The sequence below is a fragment of the Protopterus annectens genome, chromosome 12.part0, assembly GCF_019279795.1.
Source record: "Protopterus annectens isolate FY-2018-M chromosome 12.part0, PAN1.0, whole genome shotgun sequence".
Lineage (NCBI taxonomy): Eukaryota > Metazoa > Chordata > Ceratodontiformes > Protopteridae > Protopterus > Protopterus annectens.
The window spans coordinates 1,147,008,934-1,147,034,581 of NC_056746.1; the positions used below are offsets into that span (position 1 = coordinate 1,147,008,934).

Here is a 25,648-nt window from a genome sequence, read left to right on the forward strand (position 1 = left end):
TATAATCCAGATTTATTTTAATGACAAGGGTCATAAAAGTGTTGAATGAAAAACAAATGCAAATCTTTGTAAAACCAAAGTGGAGTTGTCACTCCATGTGTGTAAGACAATTTTATAATTTATGCCTTTTCCCATATATTTTACTACTCAGCAATTGTTACATTTCAAAAGAATATGCATAGATCATACAGCATAATTGGTCATGTTGTCTACATTCACTGCTTGTAGGTACAGCCTATCTAATAGTAAGACCAATTGTGGCCATAAAGTGAAAAAAGTGAGTTGCATGAAATAATTCAACCCTAAGGTAGGTCAGACATGAAATGTTTGCAAAATATATAATCTTGATATAATTCTTCAGAAATACAAATAGAAAGTGCTACTTACACAACCCAAGTGGAGCCTGCATATTTTTTTCTGTCAAAATAAGCTAACAGAATAATATTTACATTACCCAGTGATCTGACAGAGAATTAATTATCAGATTTTGAGTAAACAATGATACATTGTTAATGCTGTAATTTACTTTGCATCTAAGTAATCACCATTTAACAGTAAACGATGCTGTTGTTAACCATAGTTAGAGCAGTATGCTCACAAAGGCAAAGCTCAAATGAAAAGTTATAGCATTGCCACTGGCTTGGTGTACAGGCTATTGTTACTCATGCAAAAATTTAACTTTTTATAAGTCAGTCTTATTTGCCTTGCTGCAGTAGCCTTTTGTTATGTTCAGACACATTTTGTTACATTGTACAGTCCTCCTTTTCTGATCAAGGGATTTCCATCAATCCATCCATCCATGCTTAAGAGATGCATTTGATTCCTGTAGCAACCTCATGAACACCTACCACCATCCTCAGAGCTTGCTAGGTAAGTAGGGAATGGAAGTAGGTTGCCAAGCCTTTCTTCTTTATCGTGTGTATACACACACACACCCCTCTGGAAATTTAGACTCAACAATTTGCCATCCTTGTATCTTTGGAATGTGGAAAGAAGCTGGAGTACCTGGAGAAACCCCCTGCAAACACAGTGTAGAGGGCAGCCTGGCTGAGTATTAAACCAGAAAACGTCTCCTTATGATGTGACAGTGCTACTTACTGTACCAATGTGACACACTAACAAGGATGCTACCCTTTTCTTTACGCATTCATTTTATTTATTTTTATACATTCAAAAAGAAAAGATTACAAGATGATAGTACAAAGACAGTAAATATAGTAATCAGCAGAAAAAAGAGATTAAACAGTTTTCAACCTTAACAGCTGCCTAGAGATTGTAAAGTGTACTATCCATGCAGAGTTGTAAATTCATATGTTCAATATATACATGATGTACAGGGGTGTAAGGAAGAGTAGCCTTAGGGATGGGGAGGAGGGAAGTGTGTCAGAGAAAGAAGAGAGGGTGGTGGGGTAGAAATACATACACTGATATGTGCATGTAATGATGGTTCTAATGCATCTCATACCACTGTTACTTGTAGTTTTGTGAGTACTGCACCTGTCTTTTTTCTCCTTGCATCTGTATGCTCTGTTTTTTAAGTCACTACATCTTGCCCATTTATCTCTTACCATTTGTTCCTCTACAGCAATGAGAGTCAGGGATGGAAGGGTCACCTGCTTTGTTGATTAGGGTAGATAAATTTTATTTTTATGCACTACCTTTCCATCACAATACCCTAAAGGTTGGTCACTACATGAAGCATTCTTAGCATCTGGAATACGTGCAAGATAATGCTCTCACCAATTTAGGCAGCTATCAGTGCTACACTACACTTGATCTTAGCCAAATCATCAAGAGTGGATAACTCCAGTTCTAAAGCAGCATGCTTCTACTTCACTGGTTTCCAACATGTGGCTGGCGTAAGCTGTTTAATCCCACACTTCTTTTTGGAGCTACACTGAACATGAACTGCACTCACACTCACTTCACCAGTGGCACAGTTAGGCTCCCTGCTCTTGCACCATCAGGGCGTCTCTAGAAGGTTTGGGGGCTGCTGACTGTGCAAGATTCAGTAGAACATTTTGAAGGTCATAGCTGGTATATTCTCCTTTCTTAGCGTCCACTAATTCACTGAAGCAGCATCCACTGATTCAGCAGAGATTTTGTGGTTGCATATATGTGTGCACAGCACTTATGCATGCATAGATATATGCCATATGTATATATATTGTTACACAGGCATATCTCCAAAAGGCATATTTTTGCTTATAAGTTTATGTAAGTTTGTAAAGCTTCTGATGTTACAGCTATCCTCGAGGACTACTACAACAGGAACACTTTCAATATTCATCTTTTTTGTCTAGTCCTATCTTGCAGGTCTTATGATTTACACATCATGATTTTAGCCTCATATGTAGCTCTGTTCCTCCTAGGTTTATCAATTATCTTCATAAAGACAGAAGTTTTTAAGGGTACATGTGGTGTTAAATAATGAATCTAAATGTGTAAAAAGATTACTTATCACTAACTATACAGGTTTTCTCTCCTGAAAAAAGTGCTCCTTTCTGACTGTTTGCTGTAATTTATAAAGGTCAGTACAATCATTTTTACTTCTTAGATGTTGAGAGGCATGCTTGTGATCAGTGAACTTGGTGGTAACTATTCTGAGGTGATGAAGTCTACAACAAAGGATTATCATCAAAGAATATTTATAACTAAATTGTCAGACTGGGAACACTTAAAACATCCATGTTTGCGCAGTCACTAAGAGCTACTTTAAATGTAGAGACCAACCCTTCTCTACCTGGGTTTTGTGCTTTTTATGTCTTCAGATCCAGTAATAACTGTGGTGTAATCTCCATATTTCTAGAGAACATATTGCCTCCAAACCGATCCCCAGGGACTCACAAAATGAACTCACTGAATTACAGATCACTCTAGATAGGCTTAATTATCAGTTAATAGCTTATTACGAAACACCTTTCTCCCTTTGTGACCATGTTAGAGTTGTCAGTGTACTAAATTATTCCCTTATAAGCAAAAATGCCATTATTTTGGCTGACTTTAACTTAGGATAGGCCCCAAAATTCCTAGACTTTATAATGAAAAATTCCCTTGAGCAGATAGTAAACAAACCTAATTAACTTGATTCTCACCAGTATATCTGCCTGCTGAATTTAACCCTCTGGTATCCCCTTTTCCAGTGAAGTTAGACCTCAGACTTATGACTTTTCCTTTAAACAATCAAAAGCACCTACAGCAAACCCCACTGAATTTAAAATGTACAAACATGACAATCGCAAAATACTTTATAATGAAATATCAAAATTCCCTTTTTACTGCACCATTCCTGATCATGATACTGTAGCAAGCTTAAGAAAGGAATTCTGCCCCCGTTTAAGTAAATACATAGAACTAGCAGTCCTTACCAGGAACAAGTTTCATGAGATACCTAAAAATAAACCACACGGGTGGTCAACTTCAAAAAATAATCTCTGCAACAAAAGAAAGATGCAGTAAATTATATGGCAGATTCAAAAACCTCTCTGCTCAAAGAAAGTAACACAAGCCCATGAACATAGCCAAAGAAAATTATAAATCTTTCTTTAGCTATGTTAGAAAAATAAGAAACAGTAGCCTTTACTGCTCTGACCTTATTCAGAATTAAGCCTCCTACTCTTACCCAAAAGACATTGCTAATATCCTTTCAAATAAATTTACTGCCAGCTTCATCCTTGAGACTTCCCTCCAAAACCCAGAAATACCTGAGTACATTACTACCTGAAGTATATGTAAGGATCATTTACTGAATGTACTAACCAAGATCAAAAATACTTCCTCCATTGGACCTGACAGAATACGTGGTCGCTTAATTAATAGTATTAAACATGACATTGTAGGCCTACTCCTTAAATTGTTTAACATGAGTTTAACTACTGGCTTTGTCCATGAGTAGTGTACTACAGTCATGACACCCCAACATAAGGATGGCCTTACAACTTGACCCCGGTAATTTCACGTCTGTCAGTCTTTTAAACCTCATCTGCAAAGTCATGGAACATATTATAACCGATCTTATTAACTGTAATATCAAAATCATTTGATATAATCCCAACAGTCTGGCTTTGTGAAGTGTAGCTCCTGTTTACTAAATCTAGTCAACTTCTTCAAAAGTACTGCAGAGTGTGTAACTAGTGGCCGTGTGGTACACATGGTGAATCTTGAGATGGCCAAGGCTCCATTCCTCATGCAGGCATCATACGGAAGATCGACACATTTCAAATCAACCCATATGTGGTAGGATTCATAGCAAACTGGCTGAGAGGCAGAATCCATATAGTGCATGTTGCATGAGTTTCATCAGAAGGTATAAAAATGACCAGTGATGTCCCTCAGATTTCAATGATGGGAGCTCTTTTTTTGGTCTTTACTTCTCACATCCCTAAGCAATGAGTTAAGACCCCTGACTAAAAAAGTTTGCAGAGAAGTACAAGGTAGAGTTTTTTGTTACACTACCTTCTGATACTCAACCCCCCAGCATGATCTCTCCCTAGTAGACTCATGGTACACTAAAATGAGTGAAACTAAATGATAAAAAGTATAATATGGTCACTTTTGGTAGATCATCCCTCTCATGATACTATATAAACAATGCATCACTACAAAATGAAAATGTGGACAGGGACCTAAGAATGTGGATTTACAATTCCCTTTCTTTTGACCATCGTGACAATGACTGTCAGAAAATCCTTTTATTTCGAACAGATACTTGCAAAAAAGAATACATTCAAGGTCTAAAGAAGTGATCATTTCCTTATACTCAGTACTGATCAGACCAATTATTTAGTACAGTGACCCTCTGGGATGTAATTTAGTAAAGATATCAATTACAACCCCCAAAGGTTCCTAACCAAAATGTTCACAGGTCTAAAGTCCTTAATCAAGAAAGGCTCAGTGCTCTGTCTCTCCATTCAGTGTCTTATAGGCTTTTGAGGGCAGATATCTATCTTGCTTACCGCACCATAAGAGATCTATTATGTAGGGTGTTAAAGCACAAGTATCAGGATGGATTTTTCAAATAGAATAATTTCAGGCATTGCTTCTGTGAAAGCTAAGACAGAAAATATAGTTGCATTCTGTGGAATTACTTCAGTCATCATTCTACAACCTCTTATTGCAAGTTGAGATAAGGAAACATGGCCATGCTTTAAGCTGCAGTATGAACAAAACACTGTCAGACCTAGAAATATTGTAAAGACATTTGAATAGATCATTATATGCTATGACCTTGTATTTATGACATGTTCTGTAAGGAAATTTCCTGGACTGAGGTTGTGAGAAACATATGCTCTGAAATTGAAAAGTTTCCAAAAAGTGACAATCTGAGTGGTCATTTAAAAGAACAAAGTAAAGTTTATTGGATAATGTAACAGTTATTTAACTGTAATTGGAGACTATTCCAAAAGAGCCACCTAAGCTGAAAAACTGCTGATTTTGTACTTTGTATGTGTATATAAGTTAGCCTTTAGTCTGCCATGTTAGACTCACTTTTGTGAATCTCAAAATTCTGCTATCCTATTCAGTACAAACAAACCTACTAGCAACATGATTTATGTCTCCAAGGATTTTAATAGAGACAAACTACAGTCAGATCCTTTCAAGGCCCAGTTGTCTTGGACCTTCTCCTTTATCAAGTCCAATGGCTTTACTCATACTAGTACCAAGGATCTAAATATTTACTAGTACATAAACAAAACGCAGTGGGATAGACAGGTTTATAATTTAACAGATTTTAAACATCTGGAATGAACTCCCTTTTCATCTTACACAATGCGAGCCACTATCTGTCTTTAAGAATAACCTAGATGACTGGATAGGTATTCATAAATTTACTCAAGAATTGACCAATATGGTCCTCCTGGAGAAAGGAGGTGTGGCCTGAAGGAGGGTAATGGCAAGTGTAAATGGCCATAAGACTAAATGGCCTTATAGTATCTATGAACACTATGATACATTAATCACTGTTTATCTACAATCACTTTGTGCATCTCTGAAACTCTAAAATCTTCTGATAAATAAATTCTTCAGCTTCATCATAGAAGAATGAACTTCCATTCTCATATCTTTGATCATTGCAAATCACAGAATCTTTCCTGACATTTAATGACTCACCTGCCCCTCGTCCAAGATGCAGACAGTACACTCTAGATCCCAGTGCTGTGATCTGTGTTCTTTCGATTGTTGGAACTGGAACTGAAAATGCACCCATATATTTTCATCCAGTGAGATAGTATCTGCAGGGATAGGTAAGATCTTATAGGAAGGGATAATCTGTGCATTGCATATCTTTGATTGTAGTACACATTTATCAATCTTCAAACTTTTCTCTTTGGAGGAGGATCGTAATGTTATCTGTAGAAATAACCAGACAAAATAGACATAAATCACTAAAAACAACAAAAATAAGCTAGCACATAATTATTCATCTGTAGTCTGAGATGAGAAAAGGTACCATTATCAGTATTGCTTTACATCCAAGTGTCTTGACTGTGGTAGACAGTATGGTCAGACTTTACTAATGGCATACATATTTAATCAAATGACAAGAATAAAAGAGACCCTTTTTAAGAAACACCACCCCTGTACTCAGAGAGCATAATCACTGCCAGACCTGTGTGGGCAGTGCCACCGTGCCAGATGGTGCAACAGTTATGAACTGTGATTCAGAGACAGGATAAAGCCACATGGAACAACAGCTCTTTAGTGGGTTTTATTGTGCCTCTGAATTGAACACTCTTCTGTTACAGGTAATCAAACTAGTCTTTCCCCAACTGAGTCAAACAATTTAGTTGCCCAGGCACCAACAAACATGCACATATGTATACACAAATACACCGACACACATGCACACATGCATCTTGCACCTCCTTACTCACTAAACCTAATCCTTTCCCTGTCCTTATGCCTATCCCCAACCTTACACATTAGGCTACTAAACACCCTTTTTCTGATAGTACCACTTAACATGACTCACAACACACACACACAAGCTTAACACTAAACCTATATAACTATCCAGTTCTCTAGCCTTAACTCTACACTAACAGGCAAACATTAATACAAACAGATTCTTAACTCCATAGCCAAAAACTTTGCTCTAAATGAGTTTCTTTACTACCTTCATTCAACAACTAGTATTTGCCTCTTCCTCCACTCAAGCAAGTATGACACCAAAAACAGCACTCAGTGAATGCAAAGCATGACTAATGGCACAGTAGCCATATATATGCTGCACATTGGGCAAGGTTAGATAAGTACACATTTAAGTGTGTGTGTGTGTGTGTGTGTGTGTGTGTGTGTGTGTGTGTGTGTGTGTGTGTGTGTGTGTGTGCGTGTGTGTGCGTGCGTGTGTGCGTGTGTGTGTGTGTGTGTGTGTGTGTGTGTGTGTGTGTGTGTGTGTGTGTGTGTGTTCTGAGCCTGCCTTGTGTAGATGCAATGCAGTGTACCCATAGATTACTTTAAAAGGAATTCTGTAACATTGTCACTAATCAGACAAATTAGTAGCTAGTGCTATGGAGGGTTTTACTGTAAAGATTGTAAAAGGAAATTGCTATTTTTATTTTCTTACACATTTTGAGTGTTGTATAGTGTTAGATAATTTTATTCAATTTTGTGATACTTCAATGAATCACACCATAACCGTTCATGTAAAATATATATATAAACCACCAACAATATCTCCAGCACTCAGCTAAAAAGAAAAAGACAGCTGTCGGTTACAGAAGTTTATTGCAGCACAGTCTGCAACCATAGACCGGTGACTGCTTTCGCCAAAGGCGTCATCAGTGTGTGACATAATGGTCAGAGGTCCTGATTTAAATGCAAAACTAAAATAGCAATAAGCAGCAAAATTTAAAGATGTAAGCACCTAAATTTAAACACAAGAATAACAAAATAAAAATAATAACTGTAATTAATACCAATTGTTCAAAATAGGTGCACTCAATTCCCACCACCAAAACTACATACATAAAAACTAAATATATGAAACCTATTACCTAATTTAAATATATACATGCATATTACTGACTAATCAGTATCCAAATTCCAATTTTTATGCTTGATACTCATACTTGTGCACACATATATACATACTAATACCTGTATACTGATATGTACTAATAGATACACTCACATACTCACTTGTATATGCTACTTACACATAACTTTGTATGCTTGCATACACAGATGTATCTCTTATAATCTACGTATATATCAGTACAATCCTAACCCCATGCAATTGGGTGTATACTACAATAAGTATAAACTCTCACAAGTGCATGTGCCTTTCTATATAATAGCCCATATGTGTGCCTCTTTTTGACAAATAGAAACAAAAACACCCACCTTGATATACTATATTCGAAGATATTTATGAAACTAAATAAATACCTGAATTAATACTATACAAAAAACTAACCATACTATCCATGTTAACTACCACTGATCATTGAGACCAGGTTTGAAAAGGGCCCCTAAATTTACTATCCAATGACGTTCTTTTTCTGTCAATATTTTGTGTTTAAGCATGACATTAACTTCTGATGATGTTACCATATCTATGCCTACAAACACAAAATGAGCCGTAGTATGGATTCATTTGTGTTTGTATAAGGCACTATGGACACGCTGACACTTGATATCGCTAATATGGAGGCCTATCCTCAGTTTCAAAGCACATGAGGTCTGGCCTATATAAAATGTCCCACATTGGCATATAGCCATATAGACCACCCATGTGTTGGTGTATTTAATTAGATATTTAAAATCAAACACCCTCCTAGTATTGACAGATGTAAAAGACTTAGGGCAGGATTCACGAAGCCTCCGTGTAAGAGATACAATGCTTACACGGAGGCTGAAGTTAAACGGTGTGATGTCAGCATGTCATGCATATGCATGAGGGCATGCTGAATCACACCTAAGGCTAACACGGTCCATGGAAGACAGTAGGGGGCGTGTCCGTAGGCCGAGCCCTGCAAGCGGACATGCCCCCAGAAGAGTAAAAGTGCCCAAAGTAAACACCCACGACAGAGGCCATGGAAAGGTGAATAAACACAACACAACACATGCCCCCACAGACTATGAACATAAAATATATAAATGAACATGTTATATATTTTTTTAAATTGTGAAGATGTTTGCCCGTGAGTGCTTTCGTTTGCTGGCGTGCCCATAGCTTAGCCACAGTTAGCAGTCAGTGGAAAAGCATATAAGAACTAAATATGCAAAGTAAGCCAAGAAGCAATAGCGTAGCGGTAGAGACGTCGGCTGAAGAGCAGGCAGTCATGGTTCAAGCCCCCACAACATCAATTTTTATTTTTAGTAAAATAAGCACGAAACAAGTCCCTGACAAATATGTACACATATAAAATTATATTTTATGTAAAATGTAATGAAATAGTCCATTTATTTTGAAGAAATGTGAGATAACAAAACAATAAAAAATGCGAGATGTGCCTATAGCTGAGCTACAGTTTAACAAGGTGAGTGCATCTGCCCGTAGGTGAGCAGTGGTTTAACAGGTGTAAAATGAGTGCCCGTAGGTGAGCAGTGGTTTAACACACTGAAACTGTGTGCCCCTAGCTGAGCTGAGCATAATATGCGTGCTAACAGCCAAATGAAGCGTAAACCAGCGTACCTTGTTTGCACGAAGCTGCGCACCGCGCCAACAAGCTAACCGACGGGCAACGTTGAGCAAGCTGTATCAAAACTGCCTTTACACAGACACACCCCCTAGCCTGTCTAGACAGTCATAAAATATAAAAAGCAGTGGCCAGGTTCAAACCCAGGATACCATGCACCATAGTCAAGGTACTGAACCACTAAGCCATGACAGCAGTACCTAGAAATGCAGTAATAGCAAATATATAGGAATGAATACAAAGTGGAGCATGACAAAGCAGGTTTTGTGAAGTTGATACAATTCCAAAATGGCCAATCACAGATAAGTGCGGGAAAACAGCATATATAAGCCCCATAGGCGGGAATACACAGCATAAACGATTGTAGAACTAACTTGCAGCCAGAATGTCAGGAGTAGGTGAGGGTAGTTGCTTTCGAGCACAGAGGTGGGGCGTTGAGGAGTCCAGATACATGGTCTGGCTCCTAGTCCACAATCATGAGGCCCAACTCATGCAGGGCCAGGTCCTGTGGGGAGCATATAGGGCTGAGGCGTGGGACGGGTGGCTCATGATCTCACCAGTGCCACAGGGATTCCAAGGACTGGTGAGCAGGTCCGTCACCACCATGCGAACCTGAAGAGGCGTAAGCAGGACCAATTGAACCTTTGGATCCAGGAGGCCCGGCAAATGCCCAACGCCCACTACTGAGTAAGTTACATTTAATTATGTATGTAAGAAATTAAACTAGCTGATATTATGGAGATGTGTATTCCAATATTACTTCATTTATATTACAGCTGCAGGTGTCCGTTCTGCGAACCACAGAGCCTATGGCGATAGGCTGGTGCAGTTGCACCACCAGGCAGGTCAGTAATCCACTCCCAGTAACTGTAAAGAAATATAAAAGTATGACAGTTAGCAAAAGAGTGCAGTGTAGTCACTAAGTAATAAAATGTGCAAGTAACAGTGTAAGAGTGTTTGCAAGTATTGCTTGATTACAAAAGTGTGTTGCAGTCTGTAATCCAAACAGAAAAATGAAAATGTCTGAAATAAAGTCTGAAATAAAGATGCCCCACCTGTAATATAATAGTACACAACCTGCAGCAGGCTGAAAAGTACAGCTGCAGAAGATGAGCAAATCACATGTGTGAAATATATCCCTGTTGAAATACTGAAACATGACAGAAGTGAGACTGCTGGAAAGGATTGTAATAACTACAGGTAAAACATGTCAATAAAGCCTAGAAGTAAGTACCATCCTGAATAGTAAAATGAAAACAAGTGAGAGAGTGTGAGAAAGAGTTATGAATCCACCAATAAAGTAGTAATAACCCTGAATAAAGTATACTGCAGTCAGTACAGAATGAAATGAATGTGACAAGTAGAACCAAACTGCGAAATGTGTTCAAAGTGTTGCTGCAGCTGGAATGTGTATCCCAAAATCTGGATATGTTGCTCTCAGTCTGCAATATGCAGATAGTATGATTGTCTGAAATACCAAACATCCACAGTTGTCTATAGCTATATAAAGCAAATGTAGCAGGATGATGTAGCTGAACAAAGCCAGATATGAACGTGTATGAAGAACAATAAAATGTATATTGATGTAGCAGTAACAGTCCTATCACCAAATTGAAGTAGTTATCATATAGGAAACTGTAGTTAGAACAGTAGTGTGTATATATCTGCAGCTATTAGAAATGTACAGCATATGTATTGGTATTGAAGGTGTTAATATTATTTTCTTCACCCCACCCTATAACCACATATAATCCATTCCACATGAAATTGGTATGTGCAATCACAATTAACACCCCTGGACATTTGTCCTGTTGGGTCATAAATATTTGCATGTACGTTGATGCATCTGCCCTGTTCATACATCCAAACCTGATGGCCTGTTGCCATCAATCAACCCTGCATGTTGTTGGACTGTGTATTGCTGTTCAAATTATGCATGTGTTATGCTCGCTGTTCAATGGTGTGAATATCTGGGTGTTTGGTTAATGGGAATACTAATGCATGCTGTTACAACTAATTGCGAATGGTATTGTATGTTACTAACCCAAACTGTCATGACATAATGCAAAACATAGGTCGACAGGGAAGGCGGGTTCCAGCGGACCCACCTCTCCCACCTCAGCTGGCGAGTGCACCTGGCACTAGTGCCCAGTCTGGACCCTCCTCCGGTGGCCCTGTGCCACCTGTGGGTGGAAGCGCTGCAGGGGATGGGGCCCGTCCCCTCTGCAAGTGTGGCCGGAGGAGAACCACCACTCACCCTCCGTGGCGTCCGGACTGTGGTGCGTGGGAGATCCGGGACTCTGTTCTTGGGCCCCTACGCCAGCTTGAGGCACAGGTGGCACAACTTACGGGCATGCCTGTTGCCCGGCCTACACAGCCCCAGCACAGCCCGTCCTGGGCAGTGAAGGAACAGTGGCAACTGCCCATGGGTGGGGATATCAGTTCCACTGTTGCCATCTGTGGGCTCATGGCCTCTGGATATCCAAACATCCATCCCGTCAATTGTGTAACCCCCACACGTGTCATACACGCCCCTGTATGCATCTTGTTTGTCTTGTCTGTTGACCTACCCAACCTACCTCCCCAGCTATACCGACTTCCTTCACCTGACATACCACTCTCACCTGAAAAAAAAAAAGGGCACTCTGTACCCACAAAAAATTACGCCCCATACATAGCTGCCCATTCCACACATGTCTGCTGGACATGGAAACTATCAATTACAATTGGCTGTACAACAAGTATTATTGTTGTCCTGACACCTCTCTCAGGGGTGGAAGGTTTCAAATGTCACACCAAATTACATACATATGCACAGCTGTTGCTGATGAAGAAATGGGCAGCTATGGGCCTTACCTACATCCCTCCTGCAAAACCCAAGCTTGTTTCCCTACTGTCTTACCCTCTTTGTGACCCCTTTTCACCACTTTCCTGTCTCCCCATTTTCATTTCTTTCAAAGAAAATAATGCGGGTGTGCGCCAGAGTAAGTACTGTTAAGCAGTTGTAAGCGGGTGTGCGTGGAGCTGAACGCCAGTGCGCATGCGGGAGCTCCGCAAACCAGCGCTAACCTGGTTACAACTGCTTAAAAGTGCCTTAGTCACTCTGATTGACAGGTCCTGTAGTCAGTTCAAAAGCAAAATAAAATCCCACTGTCAGTCCCGAACCCAGGACCTTGGAAACAGTAGTCTGCATGACCTACCACTAAGCCATGACTCTTATACAAGAACATTGTGCTAAAATAAATATATCATGTAATAGTAGGAATGAATGTAAAGGGAATATAGGATGTGTAGTACACAAAGCATGTCATTTATACTTACTGTCAAAACTAGTGGATTTCCATAATAGTAGTGTGTGAACAGAAACAGCCATGCTAGTTGGTAGCTAGTAGGTAATAATGTCAGTTAATGTACATATATAAATGTATGTATATTTACATATATATATATATATATATATATATATATATATATATATATATATATATAGTTGTAGGTGTCAGTGTGCATACACACTTACTACAGGAAACAGGAGAGAGGAATGGAGAAATGTGAATCTACAACACAGCCTGAATCATGAGAGAGATACTAACCTTTACACTCACAGAACAGTGTCCACAGCATACCAGCATGGCCCCGCCCTTACAATCTGAAAGGGCAACGCCTATCTCACATACCCTTTTATAGCACTGTCCTGAAATCACAGTGAGAACTGCAATCAGTACACAACTGGCTGCATGCAATTAGCAAATGCTGGCTTACAATTGGTGCAGAGGCCATCACATGGACTTATGCAGATACCTACAAAAGCATCCTGTACTCACACTCCACACATGCAATACGTTCATTGCACTGTCTGGAGGCAGACAGAGAGAGAGAGAGAGAGAGAGAGAGAGAGAGAGAAAAAAAAATAAGAACACAAACAACAACACACGGTACACAAACTGAGTTGAAGCTGTCAGCAGTGACAGTACCAAGCCATGCCAGCAGCAGCAGGAAGCTGTAGTAGCGGTAACGCAACCAGCTGTGACAAACACAGGTAATGTAAAGTAACAGGTTAATAGTCTGCATACTGTGAACCCTCCATATGTGTCATAGGTCTGTATCTATAGGTATGTCCATGTGATATGTTGTGTGCACGTAGTTCCACCCAAAGGGGATGACTATACATTACATGTCATTCAGTGTTAGGCCATGATCCTGGCACCAGTTTTCCATTGCAGTGAGGCCTGTCTGTAGGATGTGTGTGTCAGCTGGTGTAACGACTATGGCGCTTAGTTAGCAGTCATCTGGGAACTTTGTCATCCACAACCCAGATGTTTGCTTTTACATCTGAGAAATAAATGCCAAACAAGAGGGTCCTAGGACAGAGGCCTGTGGGATACCACATGTGACTGGCATTGAGTCTGACATGGCTCCTACAATATCGATATTATGGATTCTGTATGTCAACCAGTGTGCAACCCATCATGTGACATATGTAGTAACATGTAAGCTAATGAGCTTGTCTATGATGCCTGAGTGGAGTACTGTGTTGAAGGCCTTAGGCAAGTCCAGGTAGGCTGTATGGATTGCGTTGCCCTCATCAATGGCTGTAGTGACTGTTTTGAAAGGTCAACCAGGTTCAAAAGGCAGGATCAGCCCATCACAAAGGCAAACTGGCCAGGAACAAGTGTCTGCAGGTACCCAATATCGCTGTATATGCGTCCCATACTGAATCATTCCATAGCTTTGCAGACCAGGCTGGTTAAGCTTATGGTGCGGTAGTTCCCAGGGTCAGTAGAGGTGCCTCCTTAGTGGAGTGGGACCACTGTTGCTGTATGCCAGTGTTCAGGTACATATCCCGTAGTATGGCCAAGGTTAAATATCAGTCTTATATGCGGTTGTATGTCCTCTTGGAGTTCACGTAGCACACATCCAGGGATACCATCAGGTCACATTGATGCTGTGTGTTCTGCTTTGCTGAGGGCGGCCCTCACCTGGACATGTGAGATGATAGGGAGGTTACATTCAGCTGTGATAAGTATTTCTAAGTGTGGGGAGAAGGAGGGGGGATACGTGCACCGAACCTGTCTGCAAGAATGTTGCCAATATCTGTGTGTTCGGTGAATGTTAAGTAGGTGTGTAGTAACTCAGAGCATATCTGAGGCATTTGGTCCATATGTGTAACATAACTGAAGAAGGCCTTGTGGTTATCTATAGTGTTCGTGGCCATTTCCCTCCCAGAGTAGGCCGTGGATGTTGTTATGAGAGACCGTAGCTTATTACCAGTGCTGACCACAGATGCCTTCCCTTAATGTGAATCTGCTCTGTCCTGCAGTAGCCTCCTTCTATCGTTATACAATCTGCCTTTGGCTGGGGTCCACCGGACAGGATGCCTAACCTTTGTGCATAGGGTCTGGGTTAGAAATGTGTGTGCATGTTCCATGCAATCTTTGGGATGTCCGTGGGAAGCATTCGCAAAGGGGTCAGCAGTGTGGGTTGTGGCTTCCACTGGCCCAGTGGGCTGCATGGATACCATCTCAGTCCTAACAAGTGAATAACTGTCTAATCACATACATATCAAAGTAGTCTACTGTGCTGGTGGTGGTGGTGGTGGGATATGTATATCCAGGCCGAGTAACTTGTGTCCAGATCACACTAGTGGATGGCGTTCCACATACAGTACCTTGGTATGAACCCCAGAGTGAGGTTGTGCATTGGACCCATTGCAGTGTGCTGACCGATGGGGCATGCTACTATGTTGTATGGAATGTGGCAGGTATTGTTGCACAGGTGTTGGCTGAGCACTGATATCTGGCCATGTACTTGTGTATCCACCAAGAGACACACACATGCTACATATGGGAGTAGTAGTATATCACTACAGTTGAGTATCATGTATAGTATGTGTGCCATATATTGCTGACATAGTCTGCTGATATCCTGTTTGTGTTCTCTTCCAGGGACATGGCGCATCAGCGTAATCCTGCCTACTCTGCAGCAGAAGATGAGGAGATACACCAGAGCCTGGTGCGGGATTATGACATACTGTTTTCTCGCACCAGCCAGAATCAGCAGGAGAGGGCTGCACTGTGGCAAGACCTTGTCCGTAGGGTAAATGACATTGGCACGCATAATAGGACATATGAGCAGGTACGACATCACTGCAGTGATTTAATCAGAAATGTCCGTCAGCGTGCGTCGGATATCCACAGGCAACAGGTTGCCACAGGAGGTGGGGTGGCCACACATCCCCCCCTCACCAGACTGGAGGGCTACTCCTAAGTGTTGTGGCTCCAGCCTCGGAACATCAACAGCAATACACCTGCATCATGATGGAGGCTGGATCCACACAGCAGCATGACATGGAGCGTGCAGGTAATATGCCATATGTACACTTGACTGTTCTGTACACTGTTAGTTTATGCATGTGTAAGGTGTGTCCGTGGTATGTAGCTGTCAACATAGTATGTAATTGTGCAGGTGTGATATTGCCAATATCAGCAGCTGACGTGTGAAAGGCAACTGGTGTACTACTGCACTGTATCATATGCAGTATCAATGGCACAGTTGTGCCCACTGACATTAATCTCCTCATTTCTGCAGGTCCCTCCGGTGTTACAGCAAGGCAGCCCATCCATGCTGGTGAGTGTGTTTTAACAATACCTATAATAGTCCTGATAGTGCTAGTAATACTAGTGTAACTCAGTAGTGCTCTGTGTGTATACTGCGGGGTGTGCATGTGTGCATGTGTGCCTGTGTCCACGTGTGCATGTGTGCATGTGTGCATGTGTCCACGTGTGCATGTGTGCATGTGTGCATGTGTCCACATGTGCACGTGTGCATGTGTGCATGTGTGCATGTGTGCATGTGCATGTGTGCATGTGTGCATGTGTGCATGTGTGCCTGTGTGCATGTGTGCATGTGTGCATGTGTGCATAAGTGCATCACTGGTAACATTGTGTAGACATTGTAAACTGTGTTTCCTGTCTTCCTCCCACAGGTTCTGGTGCTGCTCTGGTGTCCTGCAGCAGGGAACCTGAATCTGGTGCCACAGGTACTGATAATGATGATATCTGTGTAATGGCACAGGAAGGTGTGTCAGGGTCCGTCATTGGTCAGCCAATTGACAGTACACAGCTGTCAACCCCATCATTGCGCACAGTCATCCTGCCAGTACATCCTATGTCACCATTGTCCCTAGGTGATGGACAGGATACAGTGGGCATTGACCAGGGTAATGTGGTATCTGTGGCACATGCTTCCCCACACAGCAGCCATGGGCAGGGTCCTGCGATGGTACCACACAGACAGTTGCCCATGGGTTCTCGTGGGAGCATCCGTGGGCGTACTGCCTCTGGCAGACGTGCCCAAAGAGGTCTGTCAACCTCAGCTATGTTTCAGGCTGTCATGCAGGCACAGTCATATGGAAAGGTACACCAGACAGGGTCTGAGGGAGCTGAGAGCATGTCGCACAGCCATGACTGACAGTATGCGTGACATCGCGGATGCTATCCGTAATTTCACCGATGTCATAGACAGACGTTGTGGGGACATATTACAGCAGTTCCACAACCACATGTCCATGAGCCAGGGCAATGGTGGGCGGTTGCGGTCGGCGTGGCCGTACGCGAGCAACAGCAGCAGCTGGCAGTCGGGGCGGATGACAACAGGCCCGTCGACGCCCCATAGTGCCAGCAGCAGCCCCAGCAATGCTGGGACTGTGCTGTCATCGAATGCCCCAGGAGACCACGTGCACGTGGCTCTGGACAGTCCCAACAGGGACCTGTGTCCAGTCAACACACTCCCGCTTCTGATGACAGTACCCAGTCTGGCTTAGTACGGTATACGGTCCGTAGCACCCTGCCAGGCACAGGTACCGTGTCCGTGCCCACAGACACTGATCTGTATGACCTGCCAGGTGCAGTCTGTGGCTGTCCACAAACTCCTGTATATGGCAGCCATGAGGTGGAACTGTGTGCGTGCATACACACATGCAAAATGTTAACACCTAGGGCTACCACATACATGCACACACTGCACCAACAGTGCCCCACCCTGTACTGCTGTCCCTCACCAACACACATACACACACATGTCAATTGGTGGTATCAGTGGCAGACTCAGGCATACCTAATTCACACCCTGTGCATATGATGAAACTGTGCCACCTCCTGCAATCTCCAACATCAGTGCAGGAACAGGTAAACACGTTGCTGATGCACAGGGTGACTACATAGAAGTGTATTAGTAGTATCATGTTGGTAACAGTACAGTGTGCTGATATGACTGTGTGTATATCCCAGCATGCCTGATGCAGTAACCGTATGACTGTCCTGAATTGTTATCTACACCCATAGTAAGTACCAAAGTGTAACAGCTGCACATTATTGCATACCGGTGGTAAGGATGTCAACAGATAGCCACATACATGGGTAGCACAGGGGGGAAGCTAATGCAAGTAGTGATACGCAATGATGGACATGTACAGTAATGGTGGCAAGTTGCCCACAACGACTATGCAATGTGGATGTTTGTGCATGTTGATATGTGTGCAGTACCAATGTAATCCAAATCACAATTAACTATGACATAATATCAGTTCTACCATGGACATCTGAGCTGTGCATTCCTGGGTACATGTTGATAGTGCCTACATATTTGCACTGTTACCTACTGTTAGTGTTACCCCTTCTTTGTTGTACAATGGACTACTTCCAGCCCTGCTTACTGTAGCTTTGTTTGCATGCATGTTCGCTTGGGGTTCCCTGGAACACTGCTTCCACCTGCAATGCAGAGTTACAGTGCTTCTGTGGACTCCTAGTGACATCTGCATAGCGTACTATACGTATGTCAAGTTTACACATGACAGAACGTCACTGTCTGTCCTGTTCGCATGTACGTTGCCTGTGACACATTGCACATGACTTACCTGGCATTTACCCACGTGTGCAGTCATATATGCCAGTGCTATGAAATCAGTAGCAGTACACCCACACATACACACCTTCAGTATGTTGTTCCCCATTGGCCCTATGTGTTGGTAATCACCATGGCAATCACACTACTATGGTAGCATGTGCAAAGGTAACCTGTGAATCACCTCTATGGTCCAGTTGTGGTTTATGTGAGTCATGTGGCAATGTCACAGCTGCCACATGTATGCAGTCAACCCTCACCCCTGGCCAGGAACGTACAACACATGTGTGGGATGCCACCACATAGCCAATCTGGGGACTGAGCACTCTGAACCCAGTAATGCCATACCCTGTCAGGTGGCATGACATACTACAGTGACTACAATACCAGTCTGACATAGACCGCACTGACAGCAATCTGAACACACTGGGGCATACTTGGAGACTCAGAATAGCATCCTGCCTGAGCATCACACACCTCCGCAGCTGGCACACAGGCATACGTTACGTCGGAACAGAGCACATGCCACACATGGCACACACATCCCGTGTGCCACACACTCACAGCCTGTAGGGCTACACAACACACCTGCTACAGATGTGTCAGGTACCTCTCTTGGCCGCTGCAGTGGGGTCCCGCTCAACAGGCTGTACATGGTGAAGGTCACAGTGATATGCCTGTGGGGCACTATGGTCCACCACAAAACACATGCATACAGGTCAGTCAGAGGCATGGACACATATGACTCAGTCATTGACCATGCCACTATGGATGACCTGAGACATACCTCCCTGGACTACATGATAGGGAACATAGAAGGGATCTCTCAGCATGTGGCACGGGCCAGTATGAGCCTGATCTTGGTTGCCATCATACCCTCACCAGGTATGCTACCACTATATGTAGGAAGGGTGTTCTATGTCTACATTCTGCTCAATCTCCAATGTCATTCATAGGGTATCCACTGGCTGTCAACGTGTGCTTACATGCTAGGGAAGCCACAATGATTTGCGAGGGGCAGCTTGCACGTGACACCCATGGGCCATTGTATATTGCCGAAGTTCCTTGATACACACATAGTGCCTTTTGCTGCAGGACACAGATTACATAGCCACCTCCATGGGTATCACACAGGATAGGACACTAACAGTGATGCTACACAACACCAGCAGTGTACACCGCAAGATGCATGCACTGGACACTGTCCTCAGCACGGTGAACTGCAATGTCTGTGCAGTACCAGAGTCCTGATTCACGGCTCACAGGTGCAACCCATCACTGCCAGGTTATACCTCATACCATGCCTGTCGTCCCCTACACATGTAACACACATGGACAGGGGGGTGGTATCCCAAGGCACCACAGATACACACACCTCCAGGTTGTTGGCACAGCACAAAGCATCAGGGCCTATTCATGAGCAGCTAACAGTGTGTTGGACTGCCTTCTGGTTCATAGCCTGGCACACACAACCCTCCCATACACAGGAAACCCACCTATCCTCCATAACAACACTGGCAATATGACAGTCTCAAGAAATGTCTTTATATGGCTGGACTGCATCCAGCCAAACATTGTGCGTGAGCATTACTGTAGCTACAACACACTAGCTGAAAGGTTCCCAGCATGTGGTCACTGAATTGCAGTGGAATAACATGTTACCACTCCCACAACAGGTGGGAACATGCAGCACCTGTTCATCGACTACATGTAGACTATATGGCCCAGACCAGATGTGTATCCCCTGCTGTAGGTATTTTACCATATACAACCCACACTGTATAGACACATACCGCGTGCACCCCCTGCACAGTAAGACACAGTCATATTGTTATGCATTGCGAATACCATTTATCCACTCGAGGCACGTGTCAGACATGGTAACTACTGCAGGTCACAGGTATTTATGTGTATGTGTCACACACATACATCATGTGTGCATTGCCATTGCTGGTTTAGGCAATGGCATGCATTGTTATGCACAAAGACCCACACAAGGTCATATTGTGTGACACAACCACACGTGGCAGTTGTGGGTTTCCAAAACATACCTATCTGTGCTCTGACAATGGTAATAGACCCAGTAGCGGAGCGCACTATTGGCATTACTGGCCAAGTAGCCCTGTTTGGCTGTACTGATAGTGTGGTGACATCCCCTGTGTTTACTGGGGGAATATGCAGCATCTGGTGTATTGTAGTATTTGCCAAAAGGATCTGTTCTCTCACACTTGCAATTACACACACCCTACTACCCCCACACACACTTGCCATTTGCAGGATTCATACCCCTACCTAACTATGTCACGACACGTGAGAGAGATGCATTAGCGAAGCGCACTATTCGGATTACTAGGAGGTTCCTCTTCTCCGGCTGTACTTATAGGGTGCTGACATCATCAGTGTTTGGAAAGGGTAATGTGCATCATGTAGTGTGATCTCCTGATTGCCAAAAAGCACATGTTTTTCATACAGAATTGCACACACACAAACTCCCCACATCCAAACACACACACTTGCCATTTGCAGGTTTCAAACTCCTACCTAACTATGTTATGACACTTGAGAGAGACGCATTAGCAGAGTGCGCTATTCGGATTACTGGGAGGTGTCCCTTCTCCAGCTGTATGTATAGGGTGCTGACATCATCAGTGTTTGGAAAGGGTAATGTGCATCATGTAGTGTGATCTCCTGATTGCAAAAAAGCACATGTCTTTCATACAGAATTGCACACACACAAACTCCCCACATCCAAACACACACACTTGCCATTTGCAGGTTTCAAACTCCTACCTAACTATGTTATGACACTTGAGAGAGATGCATTAGCAGAGTGCGCTATTCGAATTACTGGGAGGTTTCCCTTCTCCTGCTGTACTTATAGGGTGCTGACATCATCAGTGCTTAGATAGGGGAATGTGCATCCTGTAGAGTGCTTTCACAGTTGCCAAAAGGGACATCTCCCTCACACAGACTTGCACACACACTAACCCCCTTCCACACACACTGGGCAGTTGCAGGATTCAAACCCCTACCTAACTATGTTATGACACTCGTGACAGATGCATTAGCAGAGTGCTATTTGCATTACTGGGAGGTTTCCCTTCTCCTGCTGTACTTATAGGGTGCTGACATCATCAGTGCTTAGATAGGGGAATGTGCATCCTGTAGAGTGCTTTCACAGTTGCCAAGAGGGACATCTCCCTCACACAGACTTGCACACATACTAACCCCTCTTCACACACACTGGGCAGTTGCAGGATTCAAACCCCTACCTAACTATGTTATGACACTCGTGACAGATGCATTAGCAGAGCGCTATTCGCATTACTGGGAGGTTTCCCTTCTCCTGCTGTACTTATAGGGTGCTGACATCATCAGTACTTAGATAGGGAATGTGCATCCTGTAGAGTGCTTTCATAGTTCCTGAAAGAGACATCTCCCTCACACAGACTTACACACACACTAACCCCCTCCACACACACTGGGCAGTTGCAGGATTCAAACCCCTACCTAACTATGTTATGACATTCGTGACAGACGCATTAACAGAGCGCTATTCGCATTACTGGGAGGTTTCCTTCTCCTGCTGTACTTATAGGGTGCTGACATCATCAGTGCTTAGATAGGGAATGTGCATCCTGTAGAGTGTTTTCACAGTTGCCAAAGGGACATCTCCCTCACATAGACTTGCACACACACTAACCCCCCTCCACACACACTGGGCAGTTGCAGGATTCAAACCCTACCTAACTATGTTATGACACTCGTGACAGATGCATTAGCAGAGCGCTATTCGCATTACTGGGAGGGTTCCTTCTCCTGCTGTACTTATAGGGTGCTGACATCATCCGTGCTTAGATAGGGGAATGTGCATCCTGTAGAGTGCTTTCACAGTTGCCAAAAGGGACATCTCCCTCACACAGACTTGCACACACATCAACCCCACTCACACACACACACACACACACACACACACACACACACACACACTGAGCATTTGCATGGTTCAAACTCCTACCTACCTATATTATGACACTTGAGGGAGATGCATTAGCAGAGCATGCTAACCGAATTACTGGGCATCTGGTCTGCACCTGCAGTATTTATAGGGTGCTGACATCTTTATTTCTACAGAGGTATGTACATCTAGTACTACCTGTCAGGTGGGGGATAGCATATATATGCATTTGCAGCCACCTACGTCAGGGTCAGATATGCACATCGCACTGGCAGGTTATGTTCTATACCATGCTTCGTGACCACAGGACCTGTAACACACAACACAACCAGTCCAGAACACCACTCCCACATCCAGGACACACACTTTGCTTCCCTGGGAACAGTGCCGGGATATGCAGGTGTTCACATACACCATTCCAGTTGTTAACATCAGGTACAGGCATATTGTGTGTGGGAACTACTCAGGCCTCTACCACTTTACCCTACAGCCACTACAATTTGTGGGTCCATGTGCTATGGCAGAACCACTCACCACAGCCACATGGGGAATACATATTGCACCTGTCCATCTGCAACATGGGTACTCACTGTTCCACACCAGAGGTAGACCACCATTGTTGATATCTGACCATACCCACCTTTCCCTGGACATCCATATCCCATCCCCACCCCAGGCAAGGTTGTCACTGCAAACAAACTGTATTTAGCACAAGCAGACTCTACACTTGTGAAGACTGGGGTGGGCGACTTCAAAGGACCCATGCTGGGGACTATACTGGCCACTCTGCATAATCCTTGACAATTGCATTCTATGAGCATGTGTAAGGTTTGCATTGATCATGCTATCCCACATATACCCATGACTGCTCCACAACAAGACACCTGTCAGGTGTACACCAGCCATATATGAGCCGTCCAACAGACAGAGTGAGCTAATACATTGCAGAGCTGTAGCCCACAGAGGGAGGACATCTGTGAACAGTACCGGCATGACACTTCATTCCCACATAATCATCACAACACAGTGTTGACAGTGGAATTGTCCAGACAATGCAGATAGGGCTCCCCTCAGTCTGTTATTGATGCCCACTTACTGTTAGAGGTCCTCAGCAACCCTCTTCCAGCACACACCAACAACATGGCTGTGGCTTAGCACATTCAAACCCTGGGATCTCCACTGTGCCCCTGCTTGACAGAGGCACAGCTCACTAGCCTCACACATTGCCTTATGTGACCTACTTTACAGTGGCACAGTAGCCTACTGTACTGGGGATGCAGATGCCAAGCACACTCTGGCTAAGCTGTCATTCCCTAGGGCAACAAGCCTAGTATTGACCTCTACACCCATATGTTCAATTGTCAGATGCACAATATTTGTTGTGCTGTTAGACTGTTTGCAGGTCTTTATTGCCATAGCATTCCCTGTTCCTATGAACAACTTGTGTATCTGTGGAAGATGTTTGAATATGAGGCGATCCACTATATCACTTATGTCTCTGTAGTCATTTACTGTGTGCACTGGGCAGATTGCTGTGTTGTGGTTGGTTCCTGGAATGACACGCATACAAATACCAGATATGTGTGGCCAACTGCTAAACGGAGATATGGCCTAAGTGTGTGAGCATGCCCAGTTCAGCCTTTCCATGGCATGTTGTCTGACATATGCCTCATTTATCAAAGTGTGCGAGCATGCCCAGTGTGAGCTTTCCATATGTTGAACTCTGAAGTCCACCACATATTTGGGTGTGTGTGAACTTCAACAATATCTCACATTTATGGTTGTGTGTTGGGTGTCATGTTGTGTACTAACTGGCCAACTGCTTCGTGTCTGCCACAACAGGGATTATACTGTGCCTGCAGGGATTGCATGGGATACTTTGCATACAGTTGTCAACATCCTTTCATAATGACCTAACACTGTAGTACCGTATAGTGTACTGGTTCAGTACTTTCACTGTGGTGGACAGTATCCTGGGCTTTAGTCCTATCACTGCTTGACATCTTCATAGTGAGCACAACAGACTGTGTAGGGGCCAGTTGTGCACATATGACCATGTTGCATTATGTTCAGATATGGACTACCTACACCAGGCTTGTCCAACATTGGTAGTGTATTCCACAACATAGGTGGACATTGGCAAACACTAGCGATGTTCCCTAGGCCATTTCTGATGCTAGTCACAGAGTGTGTTTGTCCTTCGACACACATTGTAACTGGAGTTTGCCATGACATATGTCATGGTTAGTATACTGTGCCTCCGTCTACCTCTGACATAACAGTGATACCCAGGGTTAACCTACCATCTCCCATCCACTCATCAGGATTCCTCTTGAGGGGTGTCGATAGGTGACTCTCTGGCTAACCTGTACTGGGTGCCTTCTGTGTTATGGATCATTCTGTACAGCTTGTCCTATGTATGTCAGTGCTGGGGTTCAGGTCTCTCATGTGCATAGCTCACTGCCATTCAGATTGTACAAGGTGCAGCATGTTCATTGATTCCAGCTTGGACATGGCTTCATACATCAGGCACAGCTTGCCTCTGGGTGGGCAGTATGGCAGTGTGTGGAGCTGCAGTTTGTTTACTCAGGCAACACATGGCATCTGTTCATGCTCTTTGCTACTCCTGGTGGGGTACTGTTGTGGACTTTACAGTTGATGGAGGTGTCTGCTGAGGTATATCCCACAGGGGCTATTGTAGTCAATTGTGATGCTGATGAAGGATGACTGCAGAGCCACAGTGACCTCCCTTATCTACATCTGACAACCTTCATGATTGGGTGGGTATATGGTATGTTTCTGCGAACACTACAGCCACATGTTTGTCCAATGCAGGATATCTATCACCTTGTGTCCCCAGGTCTCTCATTACATGTTAGGTACGTAATGGGTTAACACCTGTGTGGTAATTTGTGGGCACTTACTGTATATCCACGGTGGTTGTCTATACACAGTTCTGCAATTAGCTTGCTGACATGGCTATGGCTCCAGTTGTCTGTTTCTATGTGGCCCTTTTGTGGGTTGCTTGTGTCAGCTGGGGGTCGGATATGGTGGGCAGTTTGTACTCCTCTGCATACATGTTCAGTCACAGTCCTTCCATGTTGGCCTGTACCTATGGGACATATATACGGAACGGGAGGTCCCA

General features: G+C 43.5%; 2 protein-coding genes across 6 annotated transcripts in view; one reads left to right on the forward strand and one right to left on the reverse strand.

Moving 5' to 3' along the window:
• LOC122817037 (transient receptor potential cation channel subfamily C member 4 associated protein) overlaps window positions 1–25,648 on the forward strand; it is a gene marked incomplete in the record, with an annotated part of 2,826,501 nt that overhangs the window by 729,897 nt on the left and 2,070,956 nt on the right.
• The window catches only part of ENG (endoglin), a 730,651-nt gene that overhangs the window by 98,173 nt on the left and 606,830 nt on the right, over window positions 1–25,648 (reverse strand). For all 5 annotated transcript variants that reach the window (XM_044090171.1, XM_044090170.1, XM_044090172.1 and 2 more), the window contains exon 13: window positions 6,112–6,351. In XM_044090171.1, coding sequence (XP_043946106.1) covers window positions 6,112–6,351 — 240 coding nt within the window. The remainder of the gene's footprint in view (window positions 1–6,111; window positions 6,352–25,648) is intronic.